At 29.2% G+C, this 17,213-nt stretch overlaps 1 protein-coding gene across 1 annotated transcript; it reads left to right on the top strand.

Moving 5' to 3' along the window:
- Window positions 1-13,310: 13,310 nt before the first annotated feature.
- Window positions 13,311-16,922, top strand: Smp_142470 (hypothetical protein; the record flags this gene model as incomplete). Its single annotated transcript, XM_018795419.1, has 3 exons — window positions 13,311-13,420; window positions 13,922-14,237; window positions 16,851-16,922. The coding sequence occupies 3 exons, from the start codon at window positions 13,311-13,313 to the stop codon at window positions 16,920-16,922; spliced, it is 498 nt and encodes a 165-aa protein (XP_018649734.1).
- Between the last annotated feature and the right edge of the window lie 291 nt (window positions 16,923-17,213).

The following is a 17,213-nucleotide window of genomic DNA, read 5'->3' as shown; positions in this document are numbered from 1 at the left end:
AAATGTGAAGGTTTGTAGCAAACACACACGCATGTATGGGCTCACAATAAAGAAAAAAATTATTTGAAGGCGCCATTTATCCGAACATGACCATTAGGAGTCAACATCTTCATATATATACACACACATGTACGTACACCCATATAAAGAGATAAGTGGTAATTAATTTGAAGCTATTCAATTTTTTTTAATGATAAAAGAACATGCATCTTGAAATGTGACATAAAAAACTGAAAATAAGAAAAAACCTTATTTTCTCGACTTTTTTCTTTCTCTCTCTCAAATGATCCACTCAAGTTAATTCAATAATTAAATTAGACAAAAAGTGAATAATTTAGAAGATGAATTTTAATATTTAGAAAAAAAACGAGAAAAATTCGATTGACATACTGAATGAATTTAAATCCTCGAATAATAATTTATAATCAGTTTTATTATTGACGTTATTGGGCACCATTCACAAGGTAAAATAAATATGTTTACATGAACACGTGGCGTTTTGTGTCCATGTGTCGTTGAGTTTATTTATATCCTGTGGTATTTGTGTGTTTTTATACATACATACATGGGAGTCTTCAGTTCTGTCACACCAACACACACATATATAAGCATCAATCACAGAAGCAAAATCACCTGTAGGAACAATATATAATAAAAAATATTGAGATTGAATAAGACACCTTCACCATTACCGTTAGCAACAACATGCTGCCAATATTTTTTGAAACTTTTTTGTTAGACGGATGATTTATCACTTGGATTTATCTCCCTTAAAACAATTATTGCTTGGTATTCTCTTTCTCAAAAAAGAAGGGAAAATTCCATCTGAAACTAATTATTTTTTTGTAAGTGATTATACAAATCCCATTATGTGCACAGGGTTTTGTGTGTAGATTGGCTAATTTTGTAAGTGCTGTTGAGTTGCAGACAAACGTCCGTTAACGTATCTTTAAAAATTTGAAATTTTAGTCAGAATTCATTACCAAAATGAGTTTAGACATGCCGGTAATTAATCAAGCGATATCTGATGATGATCAAATGTATATCATGAATAGAATCGAGGTTAGGAATGTCAATCAAGAGGTTTAATAACTAAATACTCACTGTCAGAACTGAAGACCCTTGGATCGATTTCTAAAGTGGTCATGGATTCTTTCTACCAGGTGGTTGCATGCTAAGACACAACAGTTTTTCAATGTTCCCTAGTTCGGACTGATACTCCGAATGAAATTAACTTGTAATGAAAATCTCCAACAAGTTTCATTTATTTAGTATTTTGTACAAGATTTTATTTATTTATATGTAGGCTTATGTTCTTTGTATGTTTGTATACGTGGTTGTGCCTCAAATTCAATAATATCCATAACACTATACATTTAAAAAAATATTACAAATCTGTTTATTCAGATGACTGACTTACTTTAGCATAAAATTATCAGTTAAAGAGATCTCTTGAAAATCGGTTTGGCTTTTAGGTTATATGTATCATAGATTTATTTCTACTGAGTGTACCAATCAAGACTAATGAATAATGAACAGTTGATTTCTTCTATTATATGACTCATCAGCAATGCTCACTCTCGATCTTAACAAATATTGAATTCATGAACTGCAGGTTTGTGATGAATACGATAATGGTATTTGATAATTATCTTACTATTCCACAAATCAATTGAAATCATCATTATATCGGTAAATACTGACCCAATCCCTTACAACAATGAAACATCTATCTAGTACTCAGTGGTTTACAATTGCATCCCTAATATGAATTAGTCTGTGATGAATATAGTCTATAAATAAAACTTTCAAGAGGATATCGTTGAAAAGCAAATGCATAAACGTGCACTTTTATTACTCGGTTACGTTCTTCTTCTTATCATTATTATCATTAATATTATTTATAACTATGATTCTAATTAATTCTTTAATAACTCGGTAACATGAGCGTAGCCAAGGTCAACAGATTACATCCTATCAATCAACTGTAAATAAATGCTAAGAAATTAAAATTTGCATGTTTTTCACATAAAATAATAATAATTTATCACTTCAGAATTAAATTATCTGTAGCAGAAAACAGGAAATTATTGATTGTTAGATGTGTAATTAAACATGCTAATAACGATACAAGAAAGAGAGCGTTAGAATGTGAGAATAGCTAGTGATAAATATTGTGTTTAACTGATCAAGCAGGCAGATTGAGGATGTATATCTTAAGTGATTTCGTAGTTACTGTTGGTGCTATTTTGCTGATTATTACTAACCTTTCTATAAACAATATATTACAAATTGGATAAGAAAAATACGATAACAAAGTAATCCTGAGTAGTTAGGTTGACAGGCTAACATTGATTACTATCTTGAGTGATAAGCAATATATATATATATATGTATATATCACTGAAAATTGAACGTTGAAAATGTTAATACGTTTAAACAAGAACAAATATGACATATGACATACACTTTCATTCACACATACATTCATTTTCAATTGGTTTCAAATGGTATTCTCTTATTTTTTGCAAGTATTCAAGAAGAAAAATTTCTTTAGTTTTTGCTTTCTCTCTGTTCCAACTATCTCTGTCGCTCATTTACCCACTAGTTATAAACACTCAATTTTAATATGTTTTTTAAAACAAAGAATGTAATAAAGTTTATTACTATTGTTATTATTATTAGTAGTATTATTTGACTGGCATTTAAATTATTAAATTGATGGACAATACCATATAATTTTACAACACTAAGAAATAACAAGCAATTGGTATATAGGTAGATAAGTATACATGATAAATAATGAAAGAATAAAAGATAGAAAGAAGTTGAGAGTAAGACAGAGTGATAAAAATACACACACATCTATCTATCTATCTATATATATATGTATATACATATATATATATATATATACCATTCACTGCACATATTTCTTGCTTCAATATCTGTTTAATTGTGATTTATCTACATATATATTATAAACATTAATATCCGTATAGTACGTATGTATGTTTACACTTTTAAGAACTCTTACACACATACAAAAATATAATAGTAATTATTATTATTCATATGACTGCATACTTTGTTGGTTATTGTTTTGTTTTAATTATTTATTGAACTAATTATTAGTTATTATTAAATAGTAGATTATTTTTTATTACCTTCAAATTGGTAGATAGATTTGACATTGAATGATTCTGATATCCTATCGATTGAATACCAAGGTCAAGTAACAATCATAGATTCGTCGAAGATTTTTCATTATATATATAGGTCTTATCATCAGTGTATTTATCACAAGATCAACCCCACCATCATATAGTTAATGATAAATGACATTGTAATATTATAAATAATTGTCATAAAGTATATTAATATACCTGTGTCATTGAAATAATGTTGATAGTTATTATTATCATGATAGATTAAATTCAACTGTCAATTATCACAATGTTCAAGCTGATTTGAAATCAAAGAGACATCGAATAAAAACAAACTATTGTATATCATATTAATTTAAAGATAATTTGTATCGATTACAAAATTACAATTGGTAAATAGCTAAAGTATTTCAATAAATTAATATATGAAGATGAAAAAAAGTTAGACATCTATCTAGAGGTTAAGCGCTCGCGCACGAGACTGATAGGTCCTGGGTTCGAATCTCACGGGGCGGGATCGTGGATGCGCACTGCTGAAGGAGTCCCATAATAGGACGAAACGGCCGTCCAGTGCTTCCAGGTTTGCCATGGTAGTCTAGCTTCAATTGACTTATGATTTCAACTATAAAATATTTATAAAATCCAATTCTTAATATTATGTGACAATTTAATAGGACAGTTAATGGAAAATTTGGTATAATTGTATTATCCTAGTTAGACTGCTTAATTGCAAAGTTTTCATTATCGTTTTGGATAATATCATCAGTGAATACTTTATATAAAAATCAGTTCTACAAGTTCGTTCTGATAGCCTTGTCTGTGATTGGTCGTCTTTGTTTTTTGTTTTTGCATTGCTGTTAACTGTTTTGTTCGACTGGCTTCTAACCATATTGTTGATGGATTTACTATTTTTGTATGTTGTTGATAATTTGAATATACCTCGATTCGTCTCTTGACTGTCAAATGGTGTGAATGTTATGTTCCTGACAATGTTCTCGTAATTTTAGAACTCGGTCGATCCAAAATGTCGATATTTTCTCAAACGAATTCACATACATGATTCTCTGCTACCATTTATTATCAATGAAGATATCTCATTCCATTTTATTTCTAATCTATATTTTGTTTGTGTGTGTATAGATGAAGAAAGTGTCCACTATATCCAATGTAACATTTCTCCCAGTTAGGTAATGTTGGATTTGCCCTCTGTTCTCATTGTATCTTTCAGTCGGTATTAAGATTCGCATGAAATGTTTTCGTTCAATTGTTGCGGATATCGATTTTATAACATTTTAGTGGTATTACCATAATGTTGTGTAAAACGATTTGCTTATTAATGTCTGAAACTGATTTCCCAGTGGTCGAAGTTAATGACAAATACACCTTTTAATGAAGTCGTTTAGATAGTCATCATAACGAAAAACAGAAAAGGAGTATTTAAAATTTTCTATTAAGTGATGTTTGACTCTTTTAAATAGTTTTACAGTTTATATAACGAATTGATATTGGCTATCCCACAATTGAATATCAAGTTCTTCAGGTCTTATCACGAGCGCTGCTGATCTAACAGCGGTAGGGTAGAAGATGCTTAATATAGTGAATCCCACCAGTAGAATAAAATAACTGTCCAATGCTTCTTAGTTTTCAACAATCAAGGTCAGTGTGTGATATAAATTATAAAACATAATAATCTCCTCAATCCTGTTGAACTCTTTCGAATAGTGTCTTTCTTTATCAGTAACACAATCATCACCACTCCCTAGATATCACAAAAATAGAAAATGTTACAATCTTTTACATGATGTAACAATGAAAAATTGTACACTAATAAAACAGGTCAAAATGTGCATTAAAAAAATTTATAATTATGAATATATATCTTTTTTTTGTAAATACTACCATGTGTTTGTACTTATGAGTGTTCTATTGTCTACTTGAACAACTTACATTATTTGTTTTCACATAATTATTAACAATGTATCAATCTGTGTACGTACCATATGTGCTATGTGCACATCTTTACATTATACAACTAATTAGTTACTACGTAGTTGAATATAGATAAATATTTATTTATTTATTGAATAAAATATATTATTTCACAGAAAGAAAAAGAAAATTCGCGTTTATAGTTACAACTTAACTGTAATTAAACAAATTGTTATGTATGTATACATATTGTATGACTGAATATTTACTTATCTTACAATTATTATAATCCAATAAGAGTTTAAAAGACATTTCATCACAGCTTGTACCGCATGAATATGAAAACATATTCTATCATTTTCTTGAAGTTACAATGCCTCGAATCAGTCATAAATAACATAGAATAGGGCACATATTTATATTGGTTTAAGTTGCTACACATTATGAAATAGTCAGTCATTTGTGTATGGCTTCTTAATTTAACCGTAATTATGTAAAAAAATTATTTCTTGATTAACACTAGTTGCTGAGGTGACTATACGAGAAAGAAAAATGATACATAATGGTTTATTGGTTTGGTTGAGAAAGCTGGTTGTTTTTTCTTGTTGCTTTTTCTCCTCCTGCCCCCAGGTTCTTTATCTATAGCCTAGGTCGATATTGACTATATGGTGTTAAGAAAAAGTTAAATCATATACATATATCTTCTTCTAAGATTACGGTAGGTTATTTTAGGTGAGTTGGTGAATTTAAAGCACGATGTGAATTATTTTTTTCACAAACAAATTTAATTAAATATATATTACGATCAGTTGATAATGTCCTTTACTAAACTGACCTTGAATAAGTAAATTTTGACAAATCAGAAATTAGCTTTTTATTAATGGTTATTTATCAAATTTGAATATGACAATTATTGAAAGTGACTAACTATACAGTTTTAAATATTTGTGCTGAAAATCATATAAAATGAACAGAAATACTTGTGATTATTTTATGTCAACTATTTTCTAAAGATAAGAAAATTCACACGAAAAGATCATATTGGATGTTAAACTTGAAATGTGGAAATAAAATAGTCATTTTAGAGTATATCAAACTTCTGGATGAGAAGAGAAAATAAATAGTAAGTAATCAAATGAATAAAAAACTTCTGCAAATGATGTCACAATGATGTTGAATATTGCAAAACTGATAAGCTCAATTTCTGATTAATTGTTATGTAAAATGAAAGTTGAAATATTATTGGTAGATCAAAATCAGTTGTTAATTACAACAGTTGCTTATTTACTGGCTAAGGTTTCTCCAAAAATCTTTTCCACTTTAATACTGATCTTGTAATCCGGAATAAGTTCTTTTTAAGGAAACTATAGAAAAAGTGCTTTCTCTTTATTTTATTCATTTGTTTATCATGGTTAATAAAAAACGTACATGACTTATCCGCAATTAATTGATCACTGGTTAGTGACCAATGTCATGTATGTCAAATTCTTCTTAATATAGATCTAATTCTATCGATCAAGTTGCGTCGTAGTCACTGATTTGAGTGATTTAATATCGTATGCACTATGTTGAGATATTAGATGGTTGGAGATAGTTGATAGATTATTGGCAAGAAACATTTTCATTCTCACTTGGACAATTTAGTATTGCCACTTTCCATTAAATAGTCCTTGAAATTTTACCTTTATAAGATCAATAATAATAGGGTATCTGGTTTTCTGTTCTCATCTCTGAAGACTGACAAACTCTATGGGGTTATGGATTTGAACTTCATCAGTGCAATTGGGTCTTAAAAGAATGTAAATAATATAGTCAATCCACAAAACAGGTGTCTTCATGTCGAGTATTTGAAATTGTATTTGGTAGTAAAATTACTTCAATCTATTGTGATACCACTCATTATGTTATGTAGAAAGCCTAACACGTCCCAGTCTATCTATATATAATTTTGTAACGTTTATTGAACAACTAATAATAATAATAGTGCCATAATCATAAAAAAGCTTGATTTATTCATTATCGTACATTTGGTTACAGTAAAAACTTGTCAGGACAAATACTGGGGAATTGAAGTTTTTTGAGGTACTCGAACCAGAGTCACTCCATTTCTCAATCTGAGACTTATCCACGAGACTCTTCGAGCCGAAGATAATCTCCTATTAGAGATATTTAAAACTGATTAATCACTGAGTATTGGCCAATATCATGTTTATATAATTGGTCAAATTAGATTAACACTAAGGATTATCAATCAATTGTTCGTCATCTAATATCAAATATGAGTTGCTGTTACATTATTGACATAATTAACTTATAAAATCACGGTTGTTCACTAGTCAAAACTCTATATCAGTGAATGTGATACAATATTTACACTATGGGTACTTTCTCTTTATAATGTCACCTTTCCATCTCAGTGCTGAAAATTAAGCGATGAATTATATAGTTTGACTTCATTTAGTGAGTTTACTACATATTTTCAAGATGCGCTATGGAAAAGTTTCTAATAATAACGACAAATGGATTAACTCCGTTTGGTACTTATTGATTTATATTCCTGTTTTACATATGACATGGGTATGAAATGAAAATTTTAAGAATTAAAATACTCTGATTTGTTCTGAAAGTAAGTAATTTGGAGTCATGAACAATGTAGAAATTCTAAAAAAATGTTTAAAATGCTCTTAATTTGTGACAGTTCAATTTTTGAGTTTTCGAAGCATCATTGTTAATTTTCAAAAATGATGATCTTATAATCTTCATATTTTTTCATCAACTCTTTTGCAAGACTATTTTAATTCACAAGGAATTTCGTGGGCCCTAAATGCAATGAGCAAACATAATGTGATCTCTGGCACGATGAACAAATCATGGACTAGGAACTAGTATAAAACCAATGTTAAATGTTCAGATGAATTATCTCGAGCCAAAAGTAATCTATCAGTATCACAAGTTTGATCGTACTCCACCTAGATGATCTTAAAAAGATTAAGAATCTTTACATAGAATATAAGATATTTTTCTATGTAGTAAGAAATTAATGAATTACATCAAATAAATATAAATATACATATATAACTATTTAAAGTCACTTTGATTGATAAATGGATCATGGAAATGGTAAATAAGCAAGTTTAATTGAAGGTACATAGAAATCAATTCTTCACGTTATTTCCCTTCTTTTTCATACACTCTTGTTTCTCATTTCCCCTTATGTAAACTATTATAGTCAATATCACAGTAGACATTTATAGACGTGTATATAAAGTCTCTCTCTCTTTAGCTATTGTTTATATGCGTACATTTACTGACCAGTATGTTATCTATTTACCCTGAAGGCTATGTATCAAATTTTCCTTTCACGTAAATATGTGTATATATATATATACTTGAATAACTGAATAGTTATTGTTTTTTGGCTTTTTAAATGAAACTTTTCTTGTTTCAAGATATATATATATATATATATATATATATATATATATATATATATATACTCAGATTGGCAGCTTGTCAAAACAGGAAGTTACAGAGTTAAGAAATGAATGGGTAAATAAATGATAAAACAAGTTGGTCTGTAATGTTCAACAGAAAAAAACGATTTAATGAATAACTATTTAAAGCTACAACCAAGAGAAAAGAATTCCTTCTTTCAGTCCTAAAAGTTATTTATAAGTAAGTGGTTGATAGTAGTAATAGTAGTGTAAAATGGCATTGAAATGTAGGGGGTGGAGGAAAATGTATTGTTTTTTCTTTCTAAGTCTTCTTGAAGATAAGAATGTGAAGTTGTTCATTTTTTCACTTCTTTTAAATGATATCTTGAATTCACTTAAATGCTTACTATCTTCGCTACTTCTACTACTAGCACTACTGTTATTACTAACAAGGGTACTAGTAGTATATAAGTGCCTAGAAGAGTATTTTCCTTCAGGTATTCATCTATGTTTATCAATGTGTATAGTTGTAACATTTTATGTATAAACACTTGACTAAACCAAGACGAAAAAGAAAGGTATCTAATGAAAGGCCACAGTACGATACATATGTAATGTTTAGGTAGAATATTACTATTATGAAAAAAACGTAGGTGATAGGGAATGCATCAAAGAATATATACATATATCTCATTTAAGTAAAATAAATTAATTATTACTACCCTTACTTTTATCATTATCAATGTTAGTATTATTGTAGTAGTATATGCCCCCAAAGTTATTCGTATTATTTATACTTTTCTTCTCGTATCCTTCCTCTGTGATTTCACCTACTCAAACAAAGACACGCACACACGCACACGTGTATATGTGGATATATATGCTTTTTATCTGCTGTGGTATTACAAGCATTATTATTATTATTACTATTGTCAATAATGATAACCTGTCTTCTGGTTAATATTTGTATATATAAATATATATCCCTAATGAGAATGAATGAAACCATAAAGTTTATAAGGGTTTTTTCTTAAAACTAATGCTTTATGTCAGTTAATAATACCACTACCGTTACTACTACTAATAGTAATGGTAGTGAGCTGAACAGACAATACATATATATATATATGACTTTAGATGTAAAAATCTTAATTTAGTGATTTTCAGTAAACAAAAAAGATTGGACTTTCAGCCTATAATTCAATCATCACCATCCTTATCCATCCACCTTACCCATTCATCTATCCATCTTTTTAAGATATAAGGTTAGTATAACCAAGGTATATATATATATATATATATATATGCTCTTGTTAATGTGGGTTAGAGTGATACCAGTTTCCGGATACTGATGAAGTATTTCATGAAAATTAATATATTACACATTAAAAAATAAAAAAAATCATACACATTATTTCATTTTTTTTATAGAAAGTAAAGAAAACAAACCCACTGCTATTCAACTTACTCTATCAATCAACTCTTATAGAGAATTGTTGCCAATAATTTAATAACAATGACCACTGTTACAGTTTGTCACATTCATTTCAATTACAATAATAATAATTAAGAAAGATATATGAAATTTCTAATTTAGTTAAAATGGTTAAATTATATGTTTAAAGTTTTAAGTAGTTTTTTTATTTTGATCTAAAATGTTATCTGAATAATCAGAAAAAAGAAAATACGGAAAGTATAGACTTCAAGAAATGGGGTTTGAGTTTGTGTGTTACGTTTCGCTTATATCACATACATATGATGAGATGAAGTAAACGTAGTAAGATGACAGTAGAATTTAAATAATCATAATGTACTGAATGAGAACGTCAGTGAGAACAACCAAATGTATCTCAATACAACATGACAGAATATCTTGATAAAATTTGAGAACCATACAGTAAATGCTTCTTTTCAGAAAGTCAATCAGTTGTCTCGGACTTCATTGTTCTTTCATTTCCATATCAATCACTCTCCGTTGTTGTTCTCTTCTCTTCGATTTTCTGAACCTTCTACTTCCAAGCATTCAACTCTCGGTTGGTGATACATACTATATATATCTGTCGACATCAGTAGCACATCACAATATTACCAATAATAAAGGGAATAGCTAAACGTTGGGAACATAGTTTAAAGAAAGAGTGAAACGCAACGTCTTTGTGGACACTGGAACGTAAGAATTAGAGTAGCATAAAGAGTAAATGGATCTACTCAACTGTGACTGATTTTATGCGATAATATTCAAAATCTTCAACTACTAATCATAGTTATCGCAAAAACTAAAAATCGGTGATTTACATTTGCAAATATTGTTCAAATCAATAATTCATGGATTCATGAACTAATGTAATACAAAATTTGTGGAATGATGGCTTATTAATCGAAAATATTCAGCTTTCAACCATTAAGTAGTCAATTAAAGTAGTATGACCATTAATTATGTAAAAATTGTGTCGCAAAGTTAAGTGTATAATCCTTATATTTCACAAATTACAGAATTAAACATAAAATCTCAACTTATTGGCTATCAGTATTTTTTTTTGTTTAAATCAAAAAAATTATCATACAGATCATGGTGAACAAATAACATACATGATTTGACTCATTCACTTAGTAGTAACGATAATATTAGTAGTGATTACAACAATTCTAACTGAGATATTAATAAACTCTGTAATCATAGACCAACTGACTTATTTTCCCTTTTATTACACCAGTTCAACGTCAAAAGTAAGTCGAATATATATCCACATCAATCTAAAAACCTCGTTAATAAATAACTAGATCGAATTGATTATTTAAATACCAGTAAAAGGGAGATACTCAATTGTGACTATCGCTTGGTAAATAAAAGTCTATTGAATATGTATCTATACGTTTATGTATGCACACAGAAACATACCTGTTTATCATAATTTCTTTAAGTTACATATTGGCATACATCATAGTACCATTGAATGAACCAAAACTGTGTCGTTCAAGTTAGTATAATTCCATAACCCTGTCCCTCTATGACTCATAACCAAGGATTAAACCACTGACCTTCAGGTTTCAAGGTGCAACAATTTATTTTCAGACTACTAAAATGACATCTAATAACCCATACAAACTTCACAGTCAAAACATTTAAATCTCCACTTCATATGAAAGCAATGAGTTAGGTATAAATTGGTCACTTTTTAATAATGATTCATTTTTCGCTATCGACACATATCAGTAAGACTCCAGGTTATTTAGAATTTTTTATCAATAAAATGATAACTTTCATGTGTATGTTGAGATAGCTGAGATGATATTTTGTTTCTGATTTACATTCCCTCAATAGCCTTCGTTACTATTTGATTAGTTATTTACACCTTAGGTTGGATGATTGTGTTAATGGTTCCAAGGTTATTGTTGGTTGCTATGACCACATAGGTGTCCGATTATAGTTCAGTCTTCTTGAATAACAAGATTTCTTTGACCTACTGACTCTTACTTGGCTTCCATAACGTTGGGGGATCATTCGTGGATTGTTATGTGTCAGTTGGCTGCCCTCGCAAGTTCGCGTAAATCCAGCTTCGCATTGCGATATCCTAATCATTAGTAATTAAGAAAAAAATATATATATATAAAGGAAGTACACGCTTTTTGTGAGATAAACGTTACTAGTTTTAGTATTTTTCCTCTCTCTCTCCCTCCCTCACTTAATTATCAGTGCAAAATAATAAATTTATCTACAATTATCATATCTGATCATATATATTTATTCACATTTAGATAAATGCGATATTTAGCAATTCAGATTTTGACATTATCAATAACGTTAATGTTACAAAGTTGTTTTCTAAATTATGAAATACTACTAATAAGTAACATTATTATAACAATAACTTGCTTAACCATATTAAAGGTAACCAGAAGAATTCATTACCCATATATATATATATATATATATATATATATATATAAATTATATAAATTATTGCGTTTTCCGAAAACTTGGAGTTTCTGTTCTGATTTATTATTTTAAAATACATGATGATTACTCGATGTATGTATATTCATTAGTTCAGGTGTATTATTACTATTACTCATTAAGTAGTATGAAGTAGTCATTAGATTAGTACATTGATTAATATTATTTTAATTTTTAAGAAAATAGGCTATAGATGGGTCTATTAAGCTTAGATTATTCGTAACATTCATCATGTGTGCCATAATCAGTATTTTCGACCAGTATAAAAAGTACCACATCCTGAGTATCATAGGCATTATCAATAATAATACTAAATAATAATCGTGAACTATTATGAATCGACTAAAATTGTAAATGCTGATCCAGTAAATCCTGACTCAGACTATGGATTAGTGATTGAAGTACTTAGCTTCCAGATGTTAGGTAGCAGGCTCGAATCCTTCTTCTTACTTCAGTTTATAATGCTTTTACCAGCCCTCATACACCTAAAGTTCAACTCGGAGCCGTATACACAAACCTATGCTTGTTAAATGAATTACATAATGACGATACATTATTTCATGAAACCTAATAGTTGTAAATTCAATCTTTGGTTAACGTGATGAGTATACACACAAATCATTATTCCAATACCAAGACAAATCAGTCATCTTTGTGTTTTCTTGATATTTTTGAAAATTTTCCAAACTAAAATTGAATATCACAACAATCATTGTAGCTTCACATGATAGGAATTACACGACTTTTTCCGTTTTTTAAAAAAATTTTCTAGATCAAAATAATAATGATTTTTGGAAACTACTCAATTTATTTCCACATTTCCCAATGTTGTGGCCTCCTTCTTCAGCTTCTGGTTTTGGTCCTGCTTCTTCTTCATCATCATCGTTGTTAAAATCTTCGTATAATGAATTAAACAATAACGAGTTATTGCAAAAGTATGCTAAGCATACAATTCAGTCATTAGAGAAAAATCAAACATTATTTAACAATAATATTGCCACTCATACTACTAATAATAGCAATAACAAAACCCATTTTACCAAACGAATAACAGAGATCAATGATATTAATTGTTCATCAACAAGGAACAATTTAAAATTGAATATTGAAAATTTCAATAATCACTATAACAATGGAACAATAACATCATCACCACATGTTGAATTAACTATATCAAACAATAATGATAATAATACGAGTATTAATCTTTCTACAAGTATTACTAATACTAGTAATATAACAACAGTAAATAAAAATGATAATCATTGGAGTGTTAACTCTACACCTGTTTGTTCAACCTTCCATCATACTCCACATTCATGTTCATTTGAATATAATAATAATAATAAATTGAACATTGAACAAGAAAATATTGACAAGTTGACTACATTGGAATCGAAGAACCTTATCCATAATTCACATGATCATATCAATAGTCCAGTTCAGCAAAATGCAAACAATACAATTAGTTGTAATATTAATAACAGTACATGCAGTAATGTATCGAATGAATTATATGACCAAAATTTACCATGTTCTACACCGGAACAACAACAAACACATTCGACTACTAATACTACTACTACTATTACTTCTACTGGTAGTACAATACATATTAATGGTGCTGTACACAATACATTAAGAAAAACACGTTCTGATATGAAAGTAATACATAGATATTTAATACAAATTAAACATGACACACGAGAAATCCATCAAATACCTTGTCATGAATTAGACAGTTATATACAAGTAGGTTTGATTATTAAATTTTTTATTAGTATAGTGTTGTTATGGAGATTAGAGATTAAGGTTGGAAATATAAACTACGAAGTACCGACTCAGTGGTTTAAATATTTAAAAGTGCTACCCACAAAACCTGAAAAGTTCTGGGTTCGATCCCATGTGGATATGTACCGATGAAAATCTTAGTGCTTCCTGGATGTTTATGTTGTATTGACCGGCGTTGCAGATTACTTTCCCAATTTGTCAGAAATTTTGACGTAAGACAAGTTAAGTGAGACTTATCCCATTTTCTTAATTTCATCACTGATATACAAAACATACTTCGAAGCAAGATGTTATTTGGTTATTGGATGAAAATATGTGGAACGTCTACATTGAACTTAGAATACAATGTGATATTTATTCAGTTTTATTGGTGAGATACTGCTGAAAAAGCATTCATACCATGACGAAACTTGAGTTTGTTTAGTTCCATGATTTGGTTCAATTTTCGAACACTGTTGAGTAATGATATTATTCCATGCGTGCGGGCCCAACTTATTATCCCTCACTGTCACAGACAATGTCATAGACAAGCATAATTAACACTCAATAATTATTCAATATAGTCATTTTTGCCTTACAGGTGATCAGTCACAGCCTGAACAACTCAGTGGTAACATCTCAGACTGAGAAGTTGAATGGCTCGGACTCGAAACTCTCAGGAAGTGTCAGTCCCTTCATAATTACAGACGAAACCTTGATTCACACAGGGTTCGCTACCTAATGTGTCAAACTCATAGCATTAAGATACAGTACACATGATTTTGCATCACTTAAACTAACCATCACATTCCAATTTAGCAGTAAGAATTCGACCACAACTAAGAACTAGATAATCAATTACTACTCAATGATCAATTAGTGCATATACTTATCAATAAATAGAAGTTTATACTAAAAATAAATGCCTAAAACGTCAAAAGGAATAATTCAAAATATGTGTAGGAAATTATGTATCAAGTTATTATTCGTAAAACTTTGTTATTTTTAATGCATGTCCATTGCACGAGTTTTAAAGGTAGTTGGCAGAAAACCATCAACTTAGATTTCGTTCTAGTTGGGACATTTCAGTATGTAGTACATGGAATATTAATAGAGTAGGTGATTCCTGATGGATTTGAGCACAGACCATTCGGTTTCACACCCTGAAATGTTAACACTGATCTTCTCGTGTCGAAACCGATCTTTTATACGAATGAGATAGTAACATTAATTTTCCCCGAACTTATGAATTGGTCTAAGATAGACCACCACTGAAAACCTGGAAGCACTGGATGATCATTTCGTCTTAGCACGAGACTTCTCAGCAGTGCCCATGCACAATCCCGCACCTGAGAATCGAACCCAGGACCAAAACTTCCAGGTTTTCAATGATGATCTAACTTAGATAGGTTCATAATTTAAATAAAATTCAACAATTCACTTGGTATTGTTTGCTTGAATCTTCTCATTGATGTTTAGGACTGCAATTGATCAGTCTCTTGTCGGCATATGTGTATACTGTGCAGACTGCCTCGATATTGCCGTAAGTCACAAGCTTTATAAGCAAATGTTGATATTGGTTAGCAGTGGAATCTAGTTTGACGTGCGTTTTGTTCTATTCGGGACTCGTTAACTGGATGTACATGTATCTCAGAGTTGATGTTCACAATCTTCACAAATCCATAACGAATATCTAGATTGATTATTAAGAGTAGTAACCAACGTCATGTTTACCTAGTTTTCAGTGTTAATCAATTTCTGTCGGTTCAGGTGTTTAAGATTTAACCATCTGTCTATATGTATATTATGCATGTTCAATTGTATAGTTATTAATAAACAGTGATAGTTAATTTTTCAACCATTACCTTCAAAACCATAAAATAAACTACAAACTATTTTTTACATCCTCAAATTTAATAAGTTATTTAGAATTAATTTAAATAAGTAAAAACTATAGTTATATATACATATATGGTTTAAATAATTTTCTATTCTTTTATTTATAAATTATACCTGAGATAGAAAAGTGTAAACATGAAATCATATGCTATTTCGTTGGATACAGGATATTAATATTAGTAATAATAAAAATAATGATAACAATAATAATAATAATTTTTTAGCGGTCACTGTAATTTTTTTCAAATTAAATCATCTTCAGTCATTTACATGGATACATGAACACAAACATCTGTATATATATGTATACATGAATACATGAAGAAGTGTTCAACTATTTATATATCCATATGATTTTTCATACTTTTTAATTATTTTCATAAAAATTATTATTATTAATTTGTATTTCGATCAGTTAATAAGTAATAAGGCTTGATTCAAGTTGAGAAAAAAAATGATTGAAATAAATAAATGTTCTAATAATTTTGTTTATTTTATCATTAATTGGTATTGAACATTATTGTACATGGAACAACAACAGATAAACAAAACTGCTAAATTATTATGTCTGAGGTCATATAGGTAAAAGCTATTATTAGTAGTAATTATTTACCTTTTTTTTCATGTGTATATAAATTTCATAGTTTTTATTTGATAAGATATATACATTATAGTATTAAATTAGATAATTTAAAGATGGTTTCATCAGATTCTCGTCATGATCTAATGTTGGCTGTAAAGAAACCATTCAAAATTATGAAAGATTGAATATAACTGTTTCGTTGGGAAATCAGCTTCAAGTGAAGTGAAAGTCAGTTAGAATAATTCATCAATGATATTGAATAAAGTATCATTTTATAACATAATATACATATGGGATTTAAGTTAGATAATGTAAATCGGAGAGACTATAATTTATGAACGAACCAATCAGACTTGGGAAGACAGATCTTGGATTTTGGCCCCCTAATTCATTCACCCATTTGTCCAAATAGTGTCTTGGTATTTTAGTTGGTATCAGTTCGTGATGAGAAACCATAAATCTAATTCCTAACCCTA

This window comes from Schistosoma mansoni, chromosome 2 (assembly GCF_000237925.1).
Source record: "Schistosoma mansoni strain Puerto Rico chromosome 2, complete genome".
NCBI lineage: Eukaryota > Metazoa > Platyhelminthes > Trematoda > Strigeidida > Schistosomatidae > Schistosoma > Schistosoma mansoni.
The sequence above is the reverse complement of the archived record's forward strand: the minus strand, read 5'-3'. Positions and strand labels throughout refer to the sequence as shown.